The sequence below is a fragment of the Calonectris borealis genome, chromosome Z (assembly GCF_964195595.1).
Source record: "Calonectris borealis chromosome Z, bCalBor7.hap1.2, whole genome shotgun sequence".
Taxonomy (NCBI): domain Eukaryota; kingdom Metazoa; phylum Chordata; class Aves; order Procellariiformes; family Procellariidae; genus Calonectris; species Calonectris borealis.
The window spans coordinates 55,285,147-55,297,474 of NC_134352.1; the positions used below are offsets into that span (position 1 = coordinate 55,285,147).

Here is a 12,328-nt window from a genome sequence, read left to right on the forward strand (position 1 = left end):
CCGCTGTTTCCTGTAGCTACGTCTTTATCCAGTAGTCTCCAAATATGCAGTACAGCCAACACCCATTTCATTAGCTGGGATAGCACTGCTCCCCATCTACAGACCATACAGACATGGCACATGAACAAGTGAAGCAGAACATACTCAGCCTGTCTCAAGCCAAGTCTTAAGCCGTCAGGTAAGTAAAAATCCACAGAGAGAGCATGGAGACACAAAAGTGACAAGGTATCTTCCAGATAACATTAGGGCATGCTGGGAGCAGACCTTATGATCTATTTGGCACTATTCCTAGCCAGTCCATCCTGAACTCCAAAAATGGCACAAATTCATAAGGGAAGCACTCTGGGGAAAAGCAATGATGTTTCCCTGGGAATTGGGTTCATGAAGTCCAGAACTGACTGCTTAGATCCCTAGTTCATGTCTCACCTGTGAGAGGTCCTGCCCAGCCCTGTATAAATATTGAAATTCATTTCTAGCTTGATTTCAGGTATCTTATTATTTTTCAGAAGCAAAATCCTCTTTCGTTTATGCACATGTATTCTCTCTTACAAAGACACCCTATCAAATAGTTCTAATCACTAGACAAATTGTAGGAAGGAGTCATTACATGTTTCTCTGTGGTACACGATAGATAGGCAGGAGGAAGAGAGGGGAGGCACTGCATTCCCATAGGACAGGGAACTGTGGGCCCCTTTGCTTGCAGGGACCGGAATGCCTGTTTTGTGAAAATAAACCTATGGATCTCATACTATTGCTAGAGCTTTGTACATAGCTTAGGTTCCCATAATAATTTCCATGAAAATCTAATTCGTCTAATTTACCCCCTGCCATTCCCAAGTCAGCTTTGTTGGTCTTCTTTTTATTGAATCAAAGACATTTTTTGTATAAATGATATCTTAAAAATGCTTAATCATGAAGAAATCTACAACTCCATTTCTTCTTATTTCAACAAATCAGTCAAGTATGTTGCTATCTAATGCATGCTGGCCATTTATTCATTTTTGATCAATACTATTTTCTATTCAGGAATATACTGTTTCATTAGAAGTAAAATATATTATTCTTCTAGTTTTTGCAACTGCAGATATTGCCCTTAAATTAAGATTGAATTAGGATTGAAAATCCATGATCAAGGGAGAATTTATCATTGATTTCAGTGGAACTGGGACTTCACTTCAGATGTTACTGACAAGGATGCTTCAGTCATGAAGGATGCTTTCAGCAGAGAACTTCAAATCTGGGGCATGTGAATAACTAGCTACTTGACCAAATTGCTGAGCAAGAGAGTGGCTTTCAGCACACGGGCACTAATTCAATCAGATATACATACTAAACTAACACCCATTAGGCAAGGTCCTTTATGTATGCCAAAGTCATATACAGAACTAGAGACATTGAACTTCTTCCCTCACCAGACACCTCTGTCCTTTGCATCTTAGCTCCACATGATTGTCAAAGGAAGACAGGAAGTTGTCCTTTTTTCTAGTTGTGTGCTTGGAGTTGGAAAAAAAAAATAGCTCATTTTCCTCTGCTTTTGGTGGGAGATTTTGAAGTGGGAGCTCCAAAATGGATAGGCAAAGAACAGAATGGCTCCAGTCCTTCCCTTGAGAGGACTTAAAACGTGAAATGACAAACAAAGAGGTATTCATCTTATTGCTATTTCAATAGGTCAATAGGAAAAGGAAAACGAATACCTTGTTTTCTGCTGCTTCTTCTTTCCAGCTTAAAAAAAAAAAAAGATATATGAAATTCTCCGGTTCTTGCTTTCACTCACCTAATAGGACTCTAAGGGAAACAACAAGGTCATGAAGTCACCCTTGGTTGCCACATCAGGACTGGACTGAGGTAATAGCTTTGTTTATTACTCATGCCATTGCACATGCTCACAGAGAAAGGGAGAGACATGGATTGCAGACTACTTTTAGACATGCAAAATTTTTTTCCATTGTATTTTGTTCCATTACATTGCTCCTTGAGCCTTTTCTCCTCAATAATGCAGCATGACATTGCCATCAACTGTTAGTACCATGTCAAGAAATGCCCTTTGGGAATGCAGTGCCTCATTTCTATTCCTCCTTGCTTTAACTCCTGTGCATCCCAGAGAGTCATTATGGTGATTTTTTCCCACAGTTCCTCTAGTGACTAGATCTGTAAGGAACATATAAGGAAGCTTCAAGCATTATGTTTCTTCTAGGAAAATTCTGGCATTGGCTGTATACCTCATTTTGGAACCTTAAATCTAGCACAAAAATTTAAATGCACACAAACACACAAACTGTTTTTTCTAGTAACCAATCTCAAAAAAAAAAAAAAAAAAAAAAAAAACCATTTAAAAACTTATCACATGTAACTGACTTTCAAACTGTACAGCAGAACCAGATCCTTGGGAGAACAAAGATGACTGCTCCTTGAGTTCATGCAATAATTGGCATCAGGAATAGCTGTTCATAAAGGCAACCAGTCAGTAATTTTTTGGGGCATTTCTCAGCCATTTGCTTACACCAAAACAAATTTGAGCCTCAGGCATCCTGGGTTCTGCGGAGGACTGTGAACAAATCTCTTTTTCAGAATCTGGTCCCCCTATTTCTTCCTCTTCCAGCTCCATGAATTCTCCCTATGTCTTGGTTTTGGCTGGGATAGAGTTAAAATTTCTTCCTAGTGCTGTGTTTTGGATGTAGTATGAGAAGAATGTTGATAACACACTGATGTTTTCAGTTGTTGCTAAGTATCTTGTCAAGGACAACTATCCTCCAGGAAGCTACCAAGCTACTACCCCCCCAAGACTGGGAGGAGGGAACACAGCCAGGACAGCTGGCCCAGCTGGCCAACGTGGTATTCCATACCATGTGACGTCATGCTCAGTATATGAATGGTAGGCGTGATCCAGGAAGTACTGATCGCTACTTGGTTATCGGTCAGCGCGGGTGGTGAGCAATTGCATTGTGCATCACTCATTATATATATATTATTTATTATTATTATTTTCTCTTTTCTGATCTATTAAACTATCTTTATCTCAACCCACGAGTTTGTTTCCTCACTCTTACCCTTCCGATTCTCTCCCCGCCCCGCTGGGGGTGGGGGTGGGGAGTGAGCAAGCAGCTGCGTAGTATTTGGCTGCCTGCCAGGTTAAACCACGACACCCTATCTGCCTTCAACTCTTTACACCTTTGTACTGAAGTCGGATTTTTTTCTCCTGCCTTTCTATACTACTGCAGCAACATTAGCAGGGCATTGAGAACAAAGGAGAGCCCGTCTCTGTCTTCCATTTAAATAACTAGAGTGAACAAAAAAAGTCCCTCCCAGTTTGCAAGCCTGGCAAGGTCAGTGCTGAGCTGATGGCGATGGCAATACATGCACAGCCCCCTCCATCACGGCAGAAGGGCACTGGGGTGGGACAAGCACTGCAAGTAGCACAGGCTCTTCCAAGACATTATCTCAGAGACCGGTCCACAGACCACTCAATTTATGATAGCTCAGTCAAATGACAGCATATCAACAGAAACACTAACAAACCTATTTCTGGTGCTTAATGGCAATCACCCTTTCCCCCATCCACCAGCAACTCCCTGCTCCACTGTATAAAGGAACAACAGAGGTTTCAAATAAATGGCTGGGAAACTTCAGGACAGAAAGAATGAAGATTGTTTTTTCTTTAATCCTCCTCTTCCAAATAACCAAACTGCTTAAAGTAGAGTTCCCTGACTTTTTTTCAGGCACAAATTGACCCATAAACATTTCATCTGTAAGATATCTAAATTGCCAAAGTTTTTAGTAACTCAAAACAGGCTCTTACAGAAGGAAGTTTTGGCAGCTACCAGCAGAGCTACCAGCTCTGCCTACAAATCTAGATACAGAGGAAATACATTAAAGTATTGAGAATAACATTTCAGCAGCATGGCTGCAGGACAATTCAGTCTGATAGTAACAGTGAAGCCATAACGTAGTAGACAGTATATACAACAGCTCAGATGAACTCCAGTAAAACCTTTATGCCCTACCATATCATAACTCATTTTCTTTTTGCTAGATGTGTCAGAGAAAAAACCTATCTAAGACATTTGGAATTCAAAACTAGAAGCCTCAGAGATGGCTTCTGAAGTTCAAAGGTGTGTGATAAATTTATCAGATGGTTCTGGAATTTTTAAAAAAGATGGATATGTCTTTTGTGCATATGTGCAGGGAAGATTCCTCTTGCCCACCATATATAAGCTTTCTCTCCTGCTAATATGCTATTGGACACTGGCATGAAATACTTCAGTTGGTTAACAAGAAACAGAAATACCACTACAAAATTTAGAGACTGAAGAAAAAGCAGCATTTCATAACAGCAAGTGAAATTATCATTTTGCCTTCATCTATTACCACAGTTAACAGTTGTGATTGTGCCACTAAATAGAGATGGCTAAATCAAGCAGAACAGGTAGCAAATACAACTATTTGTTATTTAGCCAGATGATCATTCAAGCAGTATTTAGCTTATTGGTGATTTTTCCTATTATGTCTTCTACACTCATCTCACATCTCACATCATCTCACAACATCAGAAAGGGTGGAACTGCATAAATAGGGGCAGCTTTTACCCTGCTACGTTTTGTTTATAAATATCAGGGTATCATATTAACTTCTCTGTTACAAAAAATTACTGTTCACTTACATCACAGCTGGAAAATATAAACAAGCTTCAAAGCAAAAATATTTTGCAGGAATTTATCTATTACTCCTTTTAATTGAAAATTTTTAACCATTGTGGCACAACACTATATTGTAGAGCTCCTAGTAAGCAACAACAAAATTGCTTTGCTACAGTAATACAAGAGCAAATAGGATTCAAGAGAAGTAATCTAATTTTTATCTAATTCTAGTAATTTGATTTTATCAGACCTTAGCTATAGCTGTGGAAATCACAGCTGTAGTGCTAAAGCACTCTACTTCACAAGCCAGCATAAATTCACGTACTTCAGACTCTTCCTTGATATTTTTCATCAGATGAGTGTGAGTATCCTGAAAAAAACATTTTTAATGTATCCTGGTCAAATCACTACTTTGTGTGTGTACACTCACAAACACACTCATAGCCTTCAGGATTTTTGAAAATGCAAAACAATTACTTTGCTCTTGTATGAACAAGATAACAGAAAGAGCATCATTCCTCCTTTCCTGAGGTATGCAGCGCGCTGTTGCTATGGACATTTTTTTTTTTTTTTTGCCCTAGGAAAACCACCGCTGATTCAGTTAGCCCATCTTTAAAGGTAACAGTTTACTCTTTCTACCCACTTCAGTCTTCCTTACAGAGACACTGTAAGTGAAATGGTCATGAATGCCGACATGCTTTTTCATCAGAAAAGACGCATCTGGCCCTAACATCAGGACAAAAATAGCACATAAAGGTTTTACTGGAGCGAGAACATGGCTATTGAGAACTGGTTACACGGAGAGCAAACGACCCCATTTTGGTGTCTGAATCTACCCGATTCAGACAGTGGCAAGCTCCTGGTTTCCCAGAGCATGGCACACCAACCACTGCATGTGAATCTGCTCCCTCACGTACCTGAAAGGTCCATATCAATACCTGACATGGCACTGAAAAATGTGTCTTTTCAGGAGTTGTAAAGGAACAGGAAAGCTCTTTCTCGGCCAGTTGTTTAGCCAATCCAGTTTGCAAGGGCCATGAGGTCTTGAGACAGAAGGCACGAAACTGGGATCACGACAATGACGATGCTTTTCATTTACACAGCAGGTATTTTATAGCACCTTACAAAGTTCAGAAATCATTTGAAAGCCTTCCAGAACTTTCAAAGTAAAGATTTTTTTGCTGAAAGGTAAAAGGGGAAACAAGCCAACTGATGTTTTTTGCATGAATGTTTTAAAAAATTTTTGCAGCACTTTAATCAGCAAATTTCAAGGAACTTGAAGAGAAAGTTTTATAGAGATGAGGCAGTTTATTCAGGGTGTCATAAGGGGTCATATCAGATCCAGGCAAAGATCATACATTTAATTTCTAGCCTCTGTAGTACCTTATAGCATCATCTATTTAATTACAAAATATATATATATGTATTTAACCAATTAATAATGTTGTAGTTGTTTTGAACCTTCATGGTGGATCATAAAAGCACTCTTATCCTAGAACAGTATTTTGAAACTAAGCATCAATAATTAGGTTATCAGCTACATTTAACTCTAGAAGGCAGCAGCAATCTTGCATTTTGCAAACGTATCATTAGTTTTTGTTTTTCCTTTACAACACCCGAAAGAGTTCTGATATTCTGAAATATGCCAGGCAGTACCCACCGCAAGCACTACCTCTAGAGAAGGTGTTGTCAGTTAGAAGTACACTCCAATTGTCACAGCTAAGCAATTTCTTAGACTAAAGGGATTCTGAAGGATTTCATGGTACAAGAAAAGATAGTTAATGTTACACAGAAAAATTAAATCGTCAATTGAAGTGTCACATAGTAAATGAAAAGGTTTCACTGTCCACTTGAAGAAATAAGAATAATCATGCAAGGGCTACAGTGAAACAAAGATCTGTGTGCCTCAGCATATAAAGGACTGGGTTTGTCATGAAAAATTTTTTAGGTCCACATACTCAGGTTTTTTTGCAAGCAGAACCCTAGAAACAGCAGTGCTCAGATTTAAATGGGATTTTGAGAGGGCTCTTTTTCCTGTGGCAGACAGTCAGAAATCCTGCTGAAGGTCCAATTTACAAGAAACAGATGATGTCATTGTGATAAAGCTCTCTTCTAGTTTCACATACCCAAGTGTTCAGACAAATTCAGACTTTCTGCTTTCTGCAAAACATCCAAAAAGGTCAAGATCCCAAAGACTGAAGGGAACTAGAAAGACAAGAAATGAAAGTACAGTATTTATCAAGTTCGCATTTTAATATCAAGCCATGTGAGTGTCTGTGTGTATACTCTGTCGTGTTCAGGAAACTACATGCACACTGCATATAGTGAAGTTTCTTGATTCCTATAGGTATAAAATAATAGGATTGAAAATCACATCAACAGACAAAATGCTGCAAGTAATAGGACAGTATTTATTTGTTTGTTCATTTTAAAACATTATTACATTGATAGAATATTACTTTAAAAGGAAGACCATAATATATTCATTCAAAACTAGGCTGTTAAGCATATATATTTAAACTCTAATTTTTCATACACATAATGAAAGAAAATTATATTTTACAAATAGCTATTTTTAATAGACCTTGTGAAAAACATGTTCAAAAATAACTGCCAAAATCTGCCTCTTTAAATATACAAAACACCGTTGCTGCTCTGAAGATATCTTTCTTAAAAGCCAAAAATATCTAAGTCAACTGTTGAGTCCACATCAAACCCTACTGAAAGCAGTAGTGACACAAAAATGTAAAAGCACTGTACAAAGTAAGTACAGCTTTTGTTTGTCTTAACACAGTACAATTTGCATTTGTTTTAAAAATGTTTTATAAAAACTGCTATTATTGAACTTAACATCCTTTCCTGTCAGCAGACAAAAAAATGAGCCACTGAAATTATCTCTGTTTACTAAAATGTCTCCTCTTCTGAATGTGAATCTTCTCTCATAATTCAAAGGGAATTTTACCGCTTATTTCAATGTGAGCAGAACTGAAAGTTTTCTTCAGCATATCACCGTGTAATCCCTCTTACTCTCACTTGGTTTCCCTCTTAGTTTCATATGCAAAACATTACAAAATCTTTAATACACTAACTGAAGAAATCAGAACTCAAGTACTTCAGTTTACGAGGCTGGTGTGTGGATTAGTTCATTGTAAAACTGAGTGTTCAATTAAACCGAAACCAATTGCAAATAATGCTGCATGCTTTTTAATCAACATCCTTCTCTCTCTCTGTCTTCCTTATAGCCCCTTCTGGCATTTCTTCTGGAATGAGCTTTTTAAGAAGGTGCGGTATCCTGGATCATCCACATATTCATTCCTAAAGCGGGAACTCAATACTCTCTGCCTCTTCTTCTCTCCCAAGATAATATCTGCTCCATAAAACGTGTCTTCAAATCTCATGTCAGAGGCTGTAGACTAAAACCAGACATTAATTACCCATACAGCTTCATACTGGCCATCATATTCTGACATATTTTAGACAAGTTACATGGAAACATAGATATATTTCACTTGATCATATGAAGCTAGCTACATTACTGATTGTGCAGTTACAACTGTTTTCAGGAAAATGTTTAAATATTAAATATATATTTTTAATGTACATTCAAAATATAATTTTTACTTTTCCATATTCTGCATGCACTACTCATCATTTAATTGTCTAGGTCTACAGTGTTCCTTAGAAATATGTGAGTAACACCAGTTGTTAGTTTCGATTTTATCCAGAGGTCACACAATCACTCTAATTCAAGACGAAAAACAGCAACATGGAAGTGATGCAATTGTTGGGCAGGTTTGATCCTAGCCGTATGAAGTATTATCCACCGCTTTCTGTTATTCAGAAAAGTTTTAAGTGCAAGGTACGAGGGCACGGACCTCTGAAAAGAAACCTGCACACTGCCTAATTTGCAAAGAATCGGAGTCACAAGTTCGGTCCTTTGTCAGCAAACTTAAAACAGTTGGGAATCAACTGAAACAAAGCAGCAGGACAGCAAACAGCAAGCCATTTGGTAAAAAGCAGTGGCAGAAATTTTTGGACCAACTTCCACTACTGGAGTCATGGTAAAATTCCCAGGATTAGGAAAAGCATCATTTAGAAGGAACTGGTGTCATTTATTCCAGGAGGCAGAAACAATATCATAAGCTGTCTTTAACTTGCACTGTCTTTAGCATGAGGAGGGGAAGGAGGTGTTGGGCATATCTTGAGGACTAAGCTACATATTTATAGAATTTGAGGCAATAGTAGAAAATCATGCAAAGGTCTGAGCACAGGCTGTGGTTTGTTTTATTTAGGTGACCAAATTCAATCTTTTTAACCTATACTTAACTCCCCTATGAAGTTAATGGTGTCAAATACAAAAAAAAAAATATTGATCTATTAAAACTCCATTTTAAAAAGAGTAGCATAAACCCAATTATGTTTGTATTGTTACCCTTAGTGAAATGCAAGAGTTTACATTCTACAGAACATGCAGTTAATTATAAATGCTTTTTACATATAGTCTCTAAAACAAAAGATGGTAATGGAATGCTTTCCTAGTATAATGAAAAACCCCATTGAATATAACAATATGGTTCATTTAACATTTTCCAAGACATCTGTCTTACACAGTCAGGACACTGAACGATGTGTGCACTTATCCCAAACACACTGACAAAAAAAGGCAAGACCTGTCTGAGGCAAGAACATTTGACCACCACACCTCCCACTAGAAAGAGCTGTCCTTGTCTTACTCTATTCCTTCAGTGAAACAGGGCACCCTGCCGGTGAACACTCCCTCAAAGGCTGACAGCCTCACATTTCTCTGCCTCTCTTCCCTTCCCGGAAGCCCCTTTTCTTCCCTTACTGCCCCTTTCATACGTGACGCCAATCCTTTCCTTTGACAGACTCCTAGCTTCTGAAATACACAGCATCCATGTTGGGGTTGGCTGCTGAGAACTGGATGAAAGGAAGTGATGATAATAACAATGATGGCAGCCGCATGTGGCAAGAAGCATAGAAAAGGGAAGTCAGGCTGAAGCCTTCTTCAGCTACCTCGCCATGTAATGCTGTGTTAGTCCACCAAACTCAGATAAGCTAACGCCTGAAGAATCAACTCTACACATCGTTCCCCTGCAACTCCTTGCACCCAGCTTTCAAGAACCAGCTAATTAATGTTCTATAACACATGTGTGAACAGGTATTGTGTATGAGCTCACCTCCCTGGAGCAATGAAAAATATACTGTACACTGTTCTCCCTTTCAAAGCTTCACTGAAAGGATTCTTCAAGTAAGAGGGACTATTTTATTCACAACAGTGAATTATTGTTTGTTCTCAATTATGACAAGATTTTTGCATCTTTATGCTTTGGTTTTACCTGCTGAGAAAGCTAACATTTAGCTTGCAATGCAGTTTTGAACAAACAGCTCTAAAATAGAACATGGGCATGAGAAGAACATGGTACTCTTCTGAGTAGACTTGGTAATGGATCGAATTGCACAACATTTAGCATTAATGACGAAGACCAGTAACAGCAGTCATCTTGTCTTTTCCAACAACCGTGTGGCAGAACCTTTAAGTGTTATGCTTTATATGAACCTCAACACTTTTCCACATGGCATAAATATAAACGACTAGCTGGTGGATGTTGTTTGAAACTACAGGAAACTTAAAAAATATAGCAAAGATTTGGTTTTAAACCAAAGACTAGTGAAATGCTGATGAGTCCTGCCAAGTGACATTAATGAGTTCTGATCGGGCACTTTGTTTCTTAGAACAAGTTAATTGCATTTTTATTAAATTCAATGCTTTTAAAATCACAAAGCTCTGAGAACCTCAAAAGTTTTTTAAAAAGTATACACATGTTATAACCATACTGAAAGAACAGAATGTCTGTCAATTTAAATATTTACTAACTTGATAATTCATGATCTGAAAGATGATCGACCAAGATGTCCCTTTTAGGAGAAAAGAATTATGTTTGACAACAGCATTTGCCTGTACTGGAAAAACTGCTAACCATTCTCACTAGGAAATGGACACTTGTGCTAATTGTTGTGCTGATTTAGCCAGTCATATTAGTACAGACTTCACACAACATTTGTCCACTTTAAACTGAAAATCCAGAATAAAGCCAATGATAGTGTTATTGGCATTTTGAGCATATATATACTATAAAGTTATCATCAGCAAATACTCACAAAACGTGCTTTTACTCTCTTAGGAAGCTCTTCATCTAGTGTATAGATCTCTTCTCTCTTCATTACTATTTGAGAACCATCTTCAAACTCAACCTAATTGAAAAAATGGGTATTTAAAAATAAAATCATAATTTAACTCTTGCAGAAACTTTCTAGGAATGTCTCCAGACAGAAATATATGTGAAAACACAGAAGATTTATAAAAAAATATTTTGCTATCTATTTTAGGAAGGTAAAATTAGGATAAAACATAAAAAATGTTATTTCTTAGGAAATGCAACATATTCATAAGTTGAAAATAATATCTAAGCAGAGACACTTCAAAATCAACACATATACAATAAAGTAAAATTTATTAGATTAGGAATGCCAAGCAGTAACAACACAGACAACGTTATTTTGTAGGAGTGATATATTAAAATGTCTTCATGTCATTTTTATTTGCCTCTAATTTTTTTACTTGCTTCTAATAAATAAAAAATTAATTTTAACATCTTGTGCTTCAAGGTTGAGGAAGACCATGTCAAAAGAAAGTAAGTATGAGTGACAACTAAGGAAATACCAGTTAACAGAATTTTATTGAATCTGATGGAATTTCTTTAAAATGCTCTGTTCAGAAGATGAAAAGCTTTATCATGCTTAGGTTTAGATTTAATCCAACATGAACTCCGTTAGCAGAAAATGAGAAAGGAAATGTAACTAGGTGTGGGGAATGTTAAAATGCTGAGGCTTTGAAGCATTTAAGCTTTTTCAGTAGCTGCTGATTTTTTTTTAATACTTCATCTAACAATTGTGAATTTCAGCTACTATCAATGACTGCAGTTTTAGTTCCCACAGAAACTCTACTTTAAAGTGTGGTATAAAATTAAAAGAAGTCGCATTCCACATCCTTAGGTGACTTAATGAGACCATGTGAATGACAATAACAGACTTAAGCTGGAAAAATAAGCCCAAATACAAATACAGGAAAACATTAACTTATCAAAAGTATTATTATAGATAAAACTGAAAAATCATGTATTTGAACTTGTAAATGGACTGGGTTTTGTAGGTTCAAATTAAAATCTTGCCATGCCTGAGTATGTCAGATTAACTGTGAACAGCTGAAAAATCTGATATAATATATCCATTCTCAAAAGCCAGGGTACAGATCTATGAACTTCTTTAAAAGCAATTTTTTTCACAGCAATAAATGGGAATGCCCAAATCTGGAATGCATTTAAAATCCACAGAGCACAGATGGATAACAAAGTCACAAAAGTCATCCTGGATCCTCTCTGTTCCTGTTACTAACCCCATAAGCCTAGTCTGTTAGTAGTATGTTAGAGGAACTTAAAGGTCAATTTGGCTTAAGCTTGTTTAATAAAATGATGGCAATGTAGGTATTTTTCACGAGGATGCAGAAGCAGCCTTTCCGCTATTCCCACTCCTCACTGCACAATACATTTGGTAATATGTTTTTGCATAATACAGTTGGTAGTAATCTTTTTTGCATCACTGGTGAAAGAACTGGA

At 37.2% G+C, this 12,328-nt stretch overlaps 1 protein-coding gene across 5 annotated transcripts in view; it reads right to left on the reverse strand.

Moving 5' to 3' along the window:
* Window positions 1–5,182: 5,182 nt before the first annotated feature.
* KDM4C (lysine demethylase 4C) overlaps window positions 5,183–12,328 on the reverse strand; it is a 295,696-nt gene continuing 288,550 nt past the window's right edge. For 2 of the 5 annotated variants that reach the window (XM_075136779.1, XM_075136780.1), the window contains 2 exons: window positions 10,815–10,907; window positions 5,183–8,047 (listed from right to left, as the gene is read on the reverse strand). In XM_075136779.1, the coding sequence (XP_074992880.1) occupies window positions 7,871–8,047; window positions 10,815–10,907 (270 nt within the window). In that variant the 3' untranslated portion in view covers window positions 5,183–7,870. The remainder of the gene's footprint in view (window positions 8,048–10,814; window positions 10,908–12,328) is intronic. The other 3 variants (XM_075136777.1, XM_075136776.1, XM_075136778.1) reach the window with 2 other exon arrangements.